Source organism: Borostomias antarcticus (assembly GCF_949987555.1).
Source record: "Borostomias antarcticus genome assembly, chromosome: 3".
Taxonomy (NCBI): Eukaryota; Metazoa; Chordata; class Actinopteri; order Stomiiformes; family Stomiidae; genus Borostomias; species Borostomias antarcticus.
Window position 1 is genome coordinate 30,129,012 of NC_140236.1, and position 15,086 is coordinate 30,144,097.

The 15,086-nt window shown below is 50.1% G+C and overlaps 1 protein-coding gene across 3 annotated transcripts in view; it reads left to right on the plus strand.

The window, feature by feature from the left end:
• ephb3b (eph receptor B3b) overlaps positions 1–15,086 on the plus strand; it is a gene marked incomplete at its 3' end in the record, with an annotated part of 55,531 nt that overhangs the window by 26,393 nt on the left and 14,052 nt on the right. For all 3 annotated transcript variants that reach the window (XM_084435825.1, XM_084435826.1, XM_084435827.1), the window contains exons 2-5: positions 5,376–5,440; positions 8,769–9,441; positions 12,403–12,558; positions 13,506–13,841. In XM_084435825.1, coding sequence (XP_084291951.1) covers positions 5,376–5,440; positions 8,769–9,441; positions 12,403–12,558; positions 13,506–13,841 — 1,230 coding nt within the window. The remainder of the gene's footprint in view (positions 1–5,375; positions 5,441–8,768; positions 9,442–12,402; positions 12,559–13,505; positions 13,842–15,086) is intronic.

The window sequence follows — 15,086 nt, forward strand, 5'->3', positions numbered from 1 at the left end:
GCGCACACAGACACACACACACACACTTACACACACACAAATGCACACATCACCAGCTGAGTATTTTTTACTTTCTTACAGGGGGTCTACATTTTTCATCTTCTCTACAAAAGCGACGATCAAAGCCCCGGTTCTTTTAAAACTCAACTCCTCTCTGCATGTGTGTGTGACTCAGAGCCCCACTTGTCCCCCCAATCTCTTTTAAGGTGAAAAACTAAATCCAGACCCCTTCTGCAGCCATTCATTCCCTCGGCTAAATTATCCTAAACTATCATCAAGTTTACATTTACATTGATCTACTTGGCAAAAGGTCTCCACATACTGTTTTATAAACACTCTTTTCATTAGAAAACCCAGACAAAACGAGTAAATCCAGGGTGGGGGTACAGACAGACCCCCTCTAGCCATTATTCTGAGAAGAATCCTTTTGACAAGGAGGCAAATGAGGGCCGTGAAAACGCCGGGGCCCTAAAGACTGTGTTCATTAGCGAGTCACAGAGATGAGAGAGCCACAGAGAGGAGAGAGAGGAGAGAGCCACAGAGAGGAGAGAGAGGAGAGAGCCACAGAGAGGAGAGAGAGGAGAGAGAGGAGAGAGTCACAGAGAGGAGAGAGAGGAGAGAGTCACAGAGAGGAGAGAGAGGAGAGAGTCAGAGAGAGGAGAGAGTCACAGAGAGGAGAGAGAGGAGAGAGTCACAGAGAGGAGAGAGAGGAGAGAGTCACAGAGAGGAGAGAGAGGAGAGAGTCACAGAGAGGAGAGAGTCACAGAGAGGAGAGAGGAGAGAGACACAGAGAGGAGAGAGTCACAGAGAGGAGAAAGTCACAGAGAGGAGAGAGTCACAGAGAGGAGAGAGGAGAGAGGGAGAGAGAGGAGAGAGTCACAGAGAGGAGAGAGCCACAGAGAGGAGAGAGCCACAGAGAGGAGGCGAGAGCTCATTTGCCGAGCCGTGACAGTGGACCCTGTCAGCACACACAGAGGCCAGCGCCTCATGACAGCCATTGTGGGATGAGTGACAGCGAGTGGCGAGGGGGGTGGGGGGTGGTTGCGGTGTCCTGGGAAGCGGGGGGACAGGGTTTGGGGGAGAGGGGGGGGGGGGGGGGGGGTCTCTCTTTAGAGGGAATTCCTCAGAGGAACCACCAACCACCACCACCACCCCCTCTGAGAGGCTGCATCAGGCTGCCATCAACCAATTACCAGGAGAAAGTGCGGGCGGGGAGGCTCGGCACAAAATGGAGGGGGTTCTCCTAATCATCACACTCTCGCGCTGTACAAAGGAGAGAGGCTGCTCGCTCCATTTGAATTTGAATAGAATTTCTCCTCCTCCTCCTCTCCATCTCTCTCTCACTCTCTCTGCCTCAAAGCCTCCCCTCCTCCTGAGGTGCAGAAAAGCGAGCAGCAGTAAGTATCCACAAAGCAATCAGGCTAATAGCGCTAATGAGCGGAACCTGGGGTCCCCACGTCCGCTGTTGACAGATATCACTGTTTTAGGGGCTAAAGAGATATGAGAGGGAACAAAACTACCAGGGAGAGGACCACAACAAGTAACTGGAAGGAGAATTAGAAGAAGAAGAAGAAGAAGAAGAAGAAGAAAGGGACTTAATAATGTGTGTGTGTGCGTGCGTGCGTGCGTGCGTGCGTGCGTGCGTGCGTGCGTGCGAGCGAGCGAGCGAACACATCCACTCACATTTGTTTGCGTTACAGCTGGTCTTTTTTATTGTGTTTTTATTGTGTTGTGTCCCCAGGGGTCAAACGTGAGAAAGACACACTAAGCTCAAAGTAGCTGTTGCGAGATGCGGTATGATCTCTTACCTGTCTGGCATGGCAGGAGAGCTGAGCACACATTCCTGAGTGTCAATAAGGACCCCCCCCCCTTCCAGCACACTCCTCCTTCTTCTCTCTCTTTAAAGAAGTCTGGTTGTTTGAACAAAGGACATATTTTAAGAGGCTTGTAACCCTGGGCACTGTGTGTGTGTTTGTGTGTGTGTGTGTATGTGTGTGTGTGTGTGTGTGTGTGTGTGTGGATGCAGTAAGGATGAGTGTTTCAGTGATGGCCCCTGTTATTAGCCTTGCTCTGTTATTAGGGGATTAGTCTGTATGGACCAGCCTTGTCTGAGTGTGTGTGTGTGTGTGTGTCTCGTTTCCCTGGTTGAATGAAGAGATATGTGTCTGTGTCTCCTCTCACGGCACCATTACTGAAAGCCAGTGTTTCAATAGCTCCCAACCTCAGTGTACGAACGGGCGGCTTCACTAGAGTTCTGCTCATGCCGTTTACTCTCTGTGTCCTCCTCACACACCTTCCCAGTGTGAGCAGTGCTGATCTAGGTACATCTGACCCACATCATAAATAACACTTTACGTGGGCAAACCCCAGGTTAGTCAAACAGTGAGTCACTAATCTGCCGTCTTTTATAAACAGTAGGAAGCTGAAAAGTATTACCTCTGACCAGAACGAACATCCATCATTACCCGGGCTGAAAACACAGGCAAATCCCCAGATACACAGAGAAGGGCGAGAGAGAGAGAGAGAGAGAGAGAGAGAGAGAGAGAGAGAGAGAGAAAGAGAGAGAGAGAGAAAGAGAGAAAGAGAGACATACAGAGAGAAGATGGAAAGTGTGTGAAACAGCATGAGAGGGGATGAGGGAGATTGATAGAGTGCCAGGGGGACAAAGGGAGAGAGAGGAGGATAGGAGAGGAGGATAGAAGAGGAGGAGAGGAGAATAGGAGAGGAGGATAGGAGGCGCTGCTGCGTCTGTGTGTCGATCCCCGGCCTCCTCCCGGGTCGTGTCGTGCCTTTTCTCCGCAGCGCATTTGAATTTCAGTTTGGCCGCTCGCCTGCGGCCGACCGCGCCGGTTTATGTAGCCTAGCTTCATGTCGTTGAGCTTCATGACACCTGCTTTATACATGTAGCTTCCCTCTGTCTCTCCTCTCCCTGTCCTCCGTCTCACGTCCTCCAACCCGCCGTCCTCATCCCTCTGTCTCGGGGCTGCGGTGTCCCGCAGTAAAGCTCTTCAAAGAGGAGGCTAAAATGGAGGTAGACAGAGCAGGGGAGGAGGGAGGAGAAGAGAGGGAGGAGAAGAGAGGGAGGAGAAGAGAGGCCAGGATTTCAGCTGCACCTTTTTTTTCCCTCCTTCTTCTTCTTTCAAGACTCACCCGTCCGGTTTTTGGAGTCCTACTAGGAAGGTGGCCAGCGCGCTTTGTGAAGCTTGTGGCTTTTATTTAAAACCTTTCTCTCTCCCTAGTCTGACGTCAAGGGAGGTGAGGGTGGCTATTTAATAACCAAAAAAAACACATATTGTTTGTCTTCTGTCATTCATTTGGTAAAAAAAAAAAAATTGGGGAGTTTTTTTGGTTTGGTCATCATGATCACCTCTCCATTTCCATAGTGGTCATGAACTGTGGGAATTGCGTGTGTGTGTGTGTGTGTGTGTGTGTGTGTGTGTGTGTGCGGTTTTGGGGGGGGTGGGGGTTGAGAACGCAGGTTATGAAGGGGTCAGTGTGGCATTGCTCCGGCCCATTGACTCAGGATTGGCCCCCCATCAAGGGCACAATGCGGGGCTTTACAGGAGTACACACACAGCCCGGAGAGCGCAAACAAAACACCACGCCCAGGAATGAACAGGCTCCGCTGCTGCCTGAGCCCACGCGAATGTTCCACAGCTAGCACCAGTCAGGCTCCAGCTGTCTCTATGTTTGTTTGTGTACGTGTGTGTGAGTGTGTGTGTGTGTGTGTGTGTGTGAGAGAGAGAGAGAGGTGTGTGTGTGTGTGCGTGTTAGTGCACACCGTCATTATCAGTGAGGTCAGCAGAAATGAGACGGTCAGGGGCCCGAGGCTTGGTTTAATAGGCTAGGTACAGTAGAGGTGTATCATTTTCAACATCATCATCTCTCTGTGTGCCTGCTTGTAAGAGGTCTTCAATAACACACTGTAATGCCGTGAGTCGACACACAGACTGTCTCTGCCACAATACTACCACAATACTACCACAATACTGCCACAATACTGCCACTGTCACTCAAACCCAGGACGCTTCAATGGAAACGTCTATCCGAAGGAGCCGTACCGCAGACCCACAGCCGGGGGGGGGGGGGGGGGGGGGGGCTTCCATTTTCCTACTGGAATATCTGCCTCTGTCAGCATTTGTTTCAGCACATGTTCCAGTATTTGCAGACGGAATGCAGATTTTCTGTAGCTGCTCTACCCCCTTTTCATGTCAAATTGCCCGTCAATTCACCCGAATCACTAACTGTAGAAGAGAGGGAGGAAGAGAGAGAGAGAGAGAGAGAGAGAGAGGGTGTGTGTGTGTGGGGGGGGGCTTGGCAGTAGAGAACAAGATTGTGAAGAAGTAAGCTGAGGAGGATGGGTAGAATACAGAAAAAGCTCTCCAGAGGGAAGGATAGAGGTTGCTGTGTCAGGGAACGAGGACCATCGCTCCGTTTTTTACAGTCCGAGGCCATGTTTGGGAAAGGCCATGTTTGGGAAAGGCCATGTTTGGGAAAGGCCATGTTTGGGAAAGGCCATGTTTGGTAAAGGCCCAGCACGCAAAGCCTTGGCTCACTTTTTTTGGCACAGCGGCTGTTTCACCATCTTTATCATCTTGTAGAACAGCGTACTGGTGGGATAATGATGGCAGTTGCTAAACACCGCTCCCAAAGTGCCAGGTAGTAAAACGAGTTCATCGACAGAATTTGCCTGCTAGGCAATGGAAACTCAGAGTGAGGAGAAAGAGGGGTGAGGACTGGTTGGTTTGAGAAAGAAAAGGGGCAAAGCGCGCGAGATTGAAGTATATTGACCTCTGTTCAGGGTGAGGAGATTTTCTTTTGTGCTACTGAAGTTTATGGCACCCTCAGCCTAGCCTTCTGTTCAGCTATATATCTTTGGGAGTTTTATAACCTGTTCCCCCAAAGTGTTTTGTGTGTGTGTGTGTGTGTGTGTCCTGGGGGAAGCGGAACAGTCTCTCAGTGACACTCATGGATGGTTCTTCACCCTATAAAAACACTGCTAATTAAAACAAATGAGCTCTACAAAGACCACAATAAAATGACAACAGCAGCAGCTAGATGTCCTCCTCACATCCTGACTGCCATTTCCAAATGAATATGTTGTCGAGCAACTTGTTACGTTTTAGAAGGTATTTCATGCTGTGCCTGTCACTGAGCTATTTCTTCACCTTGCGCTGGTTATCTGGTTCAAGCATACTTTGGTCAGGTCAAAAGAGTTTACGTCTAAGCCACTTTTTCTTATCTTGAAAGTTAACTTTTAGGAAGGCACTGCCTTGCCTTTTTATGATGCCTGCGAATGTGTTGAAGGCCATATTGATGTCGGTGAATCTGCAGCTCTTTGTCTGATGTTCTGTTTTTTCCTGTCTGTTTTGCAGAAACATTGATGGACACCAAGTGGGCCACAACAGAACTAGCCTGGACTGCACATCCTGAAACCGGGGTAAGAGATCGGAGTGTGTGTGTGTGTGTGCGTGCGTATGTGTGTGCGTGCGAGCACACTAACAAGAAGATCTGTTCTCACAGGATATGTGTGAGCGTGCCACAGGATGCATGTCAGTTCACATAAGATGTATGAGATACATGCCTGATCTGATTACACCGGGTCGCCTATCACAGACGTTCACTGTGACCAACGTATACTTGAAAAAATTTGAAAAATGCCAAGAGCGCCCGTGAGCTAACCCCAAAAGATTCTGAAAAATGTCCTGTTGTTGACCTGCTGTACGTTCCAGTCTCCATATCTCCCACGCACAAAGTGCCGCTGACAGCACCATCTTGGCTTTCCCATGTGGTTCCTACAAAGAGGACAAGAGCCTTGACCCCCCCCCTTTACTTCAAAGACCCCCGCTCTCCTCCCCTATGCCTTTGTCTGGCCCTCTGACTTGGGGGGACCCCCTTGTCTTTTGACTTTTGGAGTCTAAGTCCTCTCTCCTTTTTCAATCTACCCCATTCTTCCCCGCCCCGCCCCTCGCCAGGCTTGGCCCAGCTGTTCCCGGTCACCCCCCCCCCCCCCCAAACCCCCTCCGCTTTTACTTCCGAGTAACTAAGCACTAATACGGGGAGGCCCACGACTGACCTCAGCCACGACAATCAGCAGGTCCCCCGTCCTCCTCCTCCTGTCTTTTTCCTCGCTCCATCCCTCCGTCCCCCCCCTCAAAAACCTCACCAGTGCTCCCACCAGTCCAAGGATGGATGGCAGACATTAAATACTAAACAACCCCCCCCCCCCCCAACAAACACACACACACACACACACACACATTAACGTCCCTCCGCTAGGCAAACCCTAGCAGATGCTCCTTTTCAGCAGATACAGTGCCCCCCTTCCCCGCCCCCCTCCAGATTTTCTCCATCAAAATTTCAGCTTGGCTGATGCCGTCGTCCACATGGCGGTAGATCTCCCTCTCATGTTTTGTCTCTCGGCGGACTGTGCCACAGACGGTGGTTGTCCCAGAACATTCTTCCCCTCATCCTTTTCTTCTCCCGTTCTGCTTTATTTTCATCTGAAATATGGGGCCTGCTGTCTCCGCTGGCAACGTTCCTCCGCCACCCCCTGCTTTGTGTTTCCTTATTTATTTACGAGGCGCGCGCATGTTTATTTATTCATTTTCACGGTCGCTCGTCAGGAACGTGGCAGACTGTTATTGTTTTGGGTGACAAGTGTTGCACAGTGGAGGAGGCGATATCTGATGGCTGGCAAGGACACATGTGTGGTATGCTTGTGCACATATGGGAAGTCACTCCTCCACCAAAACAGATGGGACTTTGGAAGGGGAATTCCGCACTTTCAGAGGTTAATAGCCCTCCCTGGGCTACCTCTACTGCCTCCAGGGTGTTCAACAGACGCCCATAACAAGATAGCACTAGTAAGCCTGTAGCATACTGGGGCCCAGAGCACTAACAGTTGTTAACATTTCTAATATCAGATTGTGGGTTTACAGGTTTGTACATGCTACAGTACACGCATGCAAGACTATCCCATGGCAAGCTCAGCAATTGACAGTATTACATGCCATGTGATCTTTTGTTGGCAAGCATCATAGTTAGCATTTAATGCTAATCCTATCTGTCTGGGTTGGGATGAAGGTCAGGATAAAAGGTGTAGATTTAAATCTAAGCTTAAACACCCGTCCCTCCGTCTGTCCCACCTGCACCAAGGTTCAGCTGCATCTGAAAGTAAAATCAGTCTTTGACTGGAAAGGACAAAGGGAAAAAGGAGTTGACTTGTAAAGCTCGCATAACTATTCATCTTGTTAGAAATCGATGCCAAAGAACTTGACCCTCAACCTACTTAATTCATTCAGGTTTAGTAAGCGGACTGGCTCCAAGCATCCTGCCAGTGCTGCGTGGTCTCATGGGGATGACACACACACACAGCGCGCGCACACACACACACACACACAAACACACATACTGTACCAGGCAATTTATTACAGTGAACTAAATACCCATTGACACTTCATACTTTCCATAGTCCCATTGACCTGGCTGGTGATTATCGATCCCCCCCAAGACCCCTCCTCTCGGTGGGCCTGAGCCTCGGCTGAGCCCCCTCTCCCCTCGGTCTCCAGGGTCTGGCTGGATGAATAGCCTGTCTCCCCTGCATCCATACCAGAGTCTTAATTAAGACCCTAAGCTGCATGGAGAAAACACACCGCTTTAGAAAAATATGTGTTTTACCCCCTTTGTCTCCAAAATCATCCAAAGTTCTGAGGCAAACTTCCTTACATGTTCTGAGTACTCACTGATATTGCCTGCTTATACTTGGTGAGTCTTTCCCTGAGAACCGTTGTCCCAAGTGATGGCGGGCTCATTATGTGGGAGGATAGGGGAGAGACCAGAAGCTTAAGGAGCTCTTTGAAATGAAAAGAAAAGCATGCTTTCGCCATCTTGCCAATCTGAAACGGTCCACTTTGCTTCGACAGAGGTAATCATTATGCTCGTCCATAACAGTCAAGTGTCAGGAGGTGACATCTATTGAGAAATACATGGATTTCAGATACGTGCCATTGTACCAGAAACGACAGGCTGTCCTTGTGGAAAAAATAACACTTTTTGAGGGTTGGGTAGTTTCCTCATGCTGTTGGTAACCCAAGCCCTGGTAATCCACTGTGTGTGCTCATTTCCCCCAGCTATCCAGAGGGCCCCGCCACCAGCCTTCTGTAAATTAAGTGTAATTTGTTGTGAAGCGAGAACAGAGACGAGGTAAACATCCAGGGGTTTTCAGCACTCCGGCGTAATTATGATGAATCCGCTGTCCTCTTCCCTGACTCATCGCCACGGTAACCAGAGATGAAAGGCCGTGACGCGGGGAGGGGGGGATGGAGCTTGACTTTGCAACACCGACCGTGGTATAATTGAAAAGGCACAAACCCCGAAAGCACAAAATGCATTTGCATTTACCTTTACTTTCATCCCTCCAAAGTCCTACACTCCCAGACCTTCCTCTCTTTTCCCCTGGTCGTGTCATGTTAGTGGGCTATCTCAAGCTATAGGATCACATAAGAGGTTTCTTTCACAGTGCACCTGTGAAATGTAGTCTGCTGTTCACTGCTATCCATACCAAAGGCCCATGTAGACAGACATCTTAGAGGAGTAGACTGAAAATCAGAGTGGATTTGGCCACACTCTGTACCTCAACTTCAGTAGAACTCTATTTCCAAATTCCTATTCCGAATTCCTATTTTGGAATATCCACGTGTGCAAGGGTGTCCGCGAACGTATGCTAACATGCTGCTGCTCTCTTTCTCCTTCTCTCTCCTCGACAGTGGGAGGAGGTGAGTGGCTATGACGACGCCATGAACCCCATCCGGACGTACCAGGTGTGCAACGTGCGCGAGCTCAACCAGAACAACTGGCTGCGCAGTGACTTCATACCGCGCAAGGATGTGCTGCGCGTCTACGTGGAGATGAAGTTCACCGTACGCGACTGCAACAGCATCCCCAACATCCCCGGCTCCTGCAAGGAGACCTTCAACCTCTTCTACTACGAGTCCGACTCCGACTCGGCCACGGAAACCAGCCCGTTCTGGATGGAGAACCCGTACGTCAAGGTGGACACCATCGCGCCGGACGAGAGCTTCTCCGAGCTGGAGACGGGCAGGGTCAACACCAAGGTCCGGAGCTTCGGTCCTCTCTCTAAGGCCGGCTTCTACCTGGCTTTCCAGGACCTCGGGGCGTGCATGTCGCTCATATCGGTGAGGGTCTTCTACAAGAAATGCTCCACCAGCATCGCCAACTTCGCCGTGTTCCCCGAGACCGCGACGGGAGCCGAGGCGACGTCTCTGGTCATCGCCCCGGGGACCTGCGTCCCTAACGCCTTGGAGGTGTCGGTGCCACTGAAGCTCTACTGCAACGGGGACGGAGAGTGGATGGTTCCCGTCGGTGCCTGCACCTGCGCGTCTGGGTTCGAGCCGGCGATGAAGGACACCCAGTGCCAAGGTTAGTTTTGGCAGGCATTTTGCAACAACCCAGCATTTATAGGTCAATACGATGAGTTAAAATGCAGTTCATATACAGCCATATACATTTATTTTTCTTTTGGCCAATATTTAAGTCTACATGGATCAACCACAAATCCATACAGCACACAGCCTTACAGCGGCAGCTGGCAGTAAAATGTTTATTCCCTCTGACCACAATATGGCCAGACAGTGAGCTGATGAAAGTGTTTGCGCGGCGGTCGGTCTATGAGACCCGGTGGGCTGGGAGGGCAGGGTCTGATGGAGAACATGACAGGTTCATGAAGGTGGAGCCCAAGGTGAGTGAGAACAGCAGGCGCTGGCGGATACAATGGAGTGCAGGTGACAGGTGGGGGGGTGGTGTACGGAACATTACCACTGGAGGTCATAGGTCAAATGGAGAGTAGGGGGAGCATGAGAGGCAGGTGCTGTCAGAGTTATTGGTTGGTGGGCTTGATTGCGATGCGTGTGTGTGTGTGAGTGTGTGTGCGCGTGCTTGTGTGAGGGAGAGTAAGCAAGACATTGCTGGTCCTGTAAAGATCTGTTTGTGCGTGAACAGAGAGAGGGGTATTCTTCATGTTGCCAGCTTCTTGGCGAGTGGTGAATATTGAATGTGTGCCCACATTTGTGGGGGGGAGGGGGAGTGTGAGTGCACAGAGTAAATCTAGTGCTTGGGTGTGTGGTTAAAAACTCATTTATTTGCCTCTGGCGGCTCAAGGTCAAAGTCCTGGCGTCGGGGCCGATAAAAACCTCTCTAATCAAGCCTACCGGAAACCTCTGGGGATAAATCTCCCCTCTCTCTCTCCCTCCCTCTCCCTCTTTCTCATTTTCTCTCCCTCACCTCAGTTTTTCTTAACCTTTCACGTAGGTAAACTCGTTTTTTTTTCTCTCCCCGACTCTCTCGCACACACTCCTCTCCCGCCCTCTTTGTCTTCTCTCTTCCTCCCGGGCTTTTCCGTGTCCGTCTCTGTCTCTCTCTTCCATCTCCTCCACCTCACCTGAAGGCCGTAGCTCTCCTTAATACTCTGCCAGAACAGAGAGGACAACTGCATGAATATTAATCCATGAGAGCCCCCCCCCCCCTCCTCTCCTCTCCTCCCCCCCTCCTCTCCTCCCTCTTCGTACTCCTTCGTTCTTTTTTTCCCCCCTCCGCACTTCCAATTTTCAACATGCACTCTAATCAGTTCCTTAAGCCCTGCGCTCTGCTTGAGAGAGTCAGAGGCGGAGGGAGGGGAAGGAGTGATGGAGAGAGAGAGAGATCTGCAAAAAAGAGTCCAGGGATTAGCATTTTCTCTTCTTCTTCTTCCTCTCTCTCTATCTCTCTCACTCTCTTTCTCTCTCTTTCAGTAGTGCTGTTCTGAGGGGAAGAAGGATGAAAGGGAAGGAATGACTTCTTACAGTACCTCAAAGCGATTGATCAGCACTTTCAATCCATCATAGAGCAACTTACCTCTATTAAAGGGGAAGCCAGTGTCCTTTCTATGAGCACACCACACCCAAATACAACACCTATTGGTCTCACAATAGCTTATTAATTGAAGTCCCATTTAATACTAATTTTACATTGTAGGTTGTGTTATGAACTGTAATGAGCTACCTTGCTCTGAGCCCATGCACTATAACTGTTCCACCAGGTAACGGTAGGTCAATTATTTTTGCCAGGTTATCAGTTAGCACTTCCCGTTAGCCATTGGTGCGCACCACTTTGATTAATGGTGGAAGAACAAACAGAGTCAGTGCTAATGTAAACTGCCCAGTGGACTAATGTAGCTGTGTGCTAATATTGAACCTCCGGAAAGGAAAGAAGCATGGCGGAACGTGATTAGAACAACAACTGCACCGCTAGCTTTGACCTTTGACTGTCAATATTTTCAAGAAGGACCAAACATAAACCCAGAAGCCAGCATATAATTATTACTATGGACAGAAAAATAGAGCAGCCCCGTCCTTGACTTTGAGGCACTAATCAGCTCCCCCTGTAAAACCTGGCTCTTTCACCTGCTGTCCTCTTTTATCAAGCGCTCTGCGGCCTCATTCATCTTTTAACAAGACAAGTTTACCAAAGAGATAAAAGCCACCCATAACGTTCTGGATCACAGTGCTGTAGTCAGTGCTTCGCTGCTCGCTCGTAACTTATCACCTAAGTTATAAACTTCCAAACAGACCCCTGTAAAAGCGAATAGACTCTACAAAGACGGTCATTGTTATCGCAGACCTCATCAAACAAATGATTATGTGCTTCCGCCCAAGAACATTTCATTCAGAGCCATGTCCAAGTTAATAAAATATTAGGGCAGGTTTAGTAATTGATTTGAGAGTGTGGATGGATGGAGAGAAGCTTCTTAGTATTCAGAGCATTACTGGGAAGTGATTGTGCTGGTGTCGCGTAAGGGTTGTGTGTGTGTGTGTGTGTGTGTGTGTGTGTGTGTGTGTGTGTGTGTGGTGTGTGTGTGTGTGTGTGTGTGTGTGTAAGCACATGTGCGAGAGGGAGTTCAGATCAAGGCTTCACACTTGCATGTTTCTTCTGATGGGTGTGTATGTAATTTGGAATGACAGTGTGTGCATGGGTTTATCCAAACGGCTACATGCTGCTTAAAGCCTCTTCTTCCTCTATGGTTTGCTTTATACCTCTTCTTCCTCTCTGGTTTGTGGAGGAGGTGCTCTCCAGAAACAAACCAAAACAAACACACACACCGGGGGGCACAGGGCACACAACTGAGAGCCGTCAGTCATGGATTAAAGCAGCAGCACTGTCTTCATCTACTGAGGCTCAGCAGACGAGAAAAACAGCACTCATCTCATAGTGGTTACAGGCAACCCATTAATGCATTTTGAATCATGAATTATGCTTAAATTGTGCAATTGTTAAGCGTAGACGCCCACCCTATATATTTATACTGTGGTTCTCATTCTCCGCTCTTTCCACCCTCTCCTCCCCTAGCCTGCAGCCCCGGCACGTTCAAGTCCAAGCAGGGCGAGGGCTTCTGCGCGCCGTGTCCGCCCAACAGCCGGGCCAGCTCCAGCGCCGCCAGCGTGTGCGCCTGCAGGAACGGCTACTTCCGCTCCGACACCGACTCGCTGGACATGGCCTGCACCAGTAAGTGGACAGCACCGTCGATGACCATCAATAGAATCCCAATCAAACCCTAGAGCGTGGCATTGACGTCGCGTTGCGCGACGGTGTGTGTGTGTGTGTGTGTGAGCGTTAGGGGTCAGACTCCGCTGTGTATCGCCCGCTAAAGTGTGGAGCAGATTCTCTGTTCACAGAGTATCTTAATCGGACTCTGAGAAACATCAGTCGGAACGTTGAACATCCGCCATTTCTCACCCAGCCCTGAATAAGTTCCCACTGTGCCACACGTACTACAAAGCACCGCTCTCACAACCTTATCTGAACGTTATCTCAACGCTATCAGACGACTTTCCCCCATGCGGCCTATCCCGCTGCGCAGCTGTTACTGTGTGACAGAAAGTGGAGGGATTTACAGTATCTAGTGGATATGCCTCGCTTAAGCGCAAAGACAACACATGGCAGCTAATCCGTTTGCCAGTGGAGCGACAGGAAGGACTCTTTTCTGTTGTAGTTTGGAGGTCTGTTTGATTCTCCCACAGAGCAGGCCAGAGATAAGGCTCAAGTAACCAGATAAGAATTACTTTGTCTCTGCCAATACAGTCCCTCGCCCCTCTAGCAGTGTTCACAGTCACACCGGGTGCACACCAACCAACCAACCATGCAATTCCAAACAAACTCCTGTCTTCGTTGACGAGAGAGGATCATGAGGACAGTTTATTCTTGTCAATATGTACATACTGTATACAAACAATTGAATTGATGGTACTGAATTCTGAGCTATTTGAGGCATTGAATGGACAAAACCTAATGAACCCAATATATTCAGGATTACTTTTTTCATTAACAGTCCATGTTAATGCACTCAATCCAAACCAAGTTTTAAAAGACATTAACCAACTATGCCGGCTTGGACGTAGCAATCCCAACACGAAACCCGCCTGAACCCGACTCCCCTTTCCCCTTCCCTACAGCCGTCCCCTCAGCGCCGCGCAACGTCATCTCCAACGTCAACGAGACGTCGCTGGTGCTGGAGTGGAGTGAGCCGCGTGACTCCGGCGGCCGCGACGACATCTTCTACAACGTCATCTGCAAGAAGTGCCTGCCCGAGCGCGGCATGTGCTCCCGCTGCGACGACAACGTAGACATCTCGCCGCGCCACCTGGGCCTGACCCAGCGCCGCGTGGCCGTGCGGAACCTGCAGGCGCACACCCAGTACAGCTTCGAGATCCAGGCGGTGAACGGCGTGTCCAACAAGAGCCCGTACACGCCGCAGTTCTCCGCCGTCAACATCACCACCAACCAGGCCGGTAGGTCACCAGGCCCCGCCTCCTCTGTGGCCGGCCAACAGTGGGAAATCTGCATTAACAGCATTCGGGGTTTTCCGAGCTTCACGCTTCAGAAACTCCTCATCTCTTTTGAGGGGATGTTCCTCATCACCTCTCTGGGTTGCTTTTCCTAGTCAAATATTGAGCAACACTGTACAGAACCAGTTGTTCTCCCAAGGCAGATGGAGAGGCGGACTTCCTCTTTTGTCCTTATAAAGTACATAGTGGAAGGTGTAACATGCTTTGCATCCTTTGAAAGAGGATCTGCAAGGGTTTTAAAACAATCATCCAAATGAGCGTAGGGAGACAGACCTGTTTCGCTCGCTTACATTGATCCGTATATCCCTACGCAAATAGCAACAGCGAGTCAGTGTCCAGAACCAGAACACCGAACCCACGGTCTTCTGCCCACATCAGCCAACCCACTGCTCTCTCCTTGCCCACTGCATCTACAAAGTCCTGCCAATGTAGGACAATCTGCCTGCAGCTCTGCTGGGTTTTTAATCTTCTATTCGCAATACATTCCGTCAGAGAAGTTTAGGCTACATTTCTATGAGGACACAGCGACTTATACGGGTCCATTCATTCGGTGGTTTGCCTGACTGTAATGCAAACGGAACACTGTTGCACTAACATAATCTGGTTTTGGAATGATCATGAACACCCGTCTGAGCCAGTGTCAAATGACTTGTGAGTCTCTATGTTGAGTTAGGCCTGCTTTATGAGGCTTGTGTGTGGGACTGGGTGTTGAGATTGCAATATAGGCAGGCTCAGACAACCCCTAGGATTATCATTCTCTCTCTCTTTCTCTCTCTCTCTCTTTCTCTCTCTTCTGTTCGTCCTTTAAAAGAGCCTCAGGAATGCCTCCTGTTTGCACCCCGGGGTCCACAGCGCCCTGTGAGGCCCCGATTGTTTTAAGAGGGGGTCAGGCACCACTATGACAGGGACTCCCGTCCGTCCACGGTTGCCCAGGTCAGGAGGATCGGAGGGGGGCTCCGCCCTGATCAGATTATCCCCCTAGCTAGCTGCAAAACTCGTGAAGCGTACACATTCACCTTTTAAGACCAAAGACAAATATGGTGGGCGATAAGCCCGGGAGGCCAGGTTCTGTGGTTCCTCAGCTGGGAGAAGGCCCCTTAATCCCCGGGCTAGAGTAACCCGGGGGATCTGCCCAGGAGGCATTGTCCCCTGGGGTATAGAGGGGTCTGGGAGGGCTGGCTGGTTGGT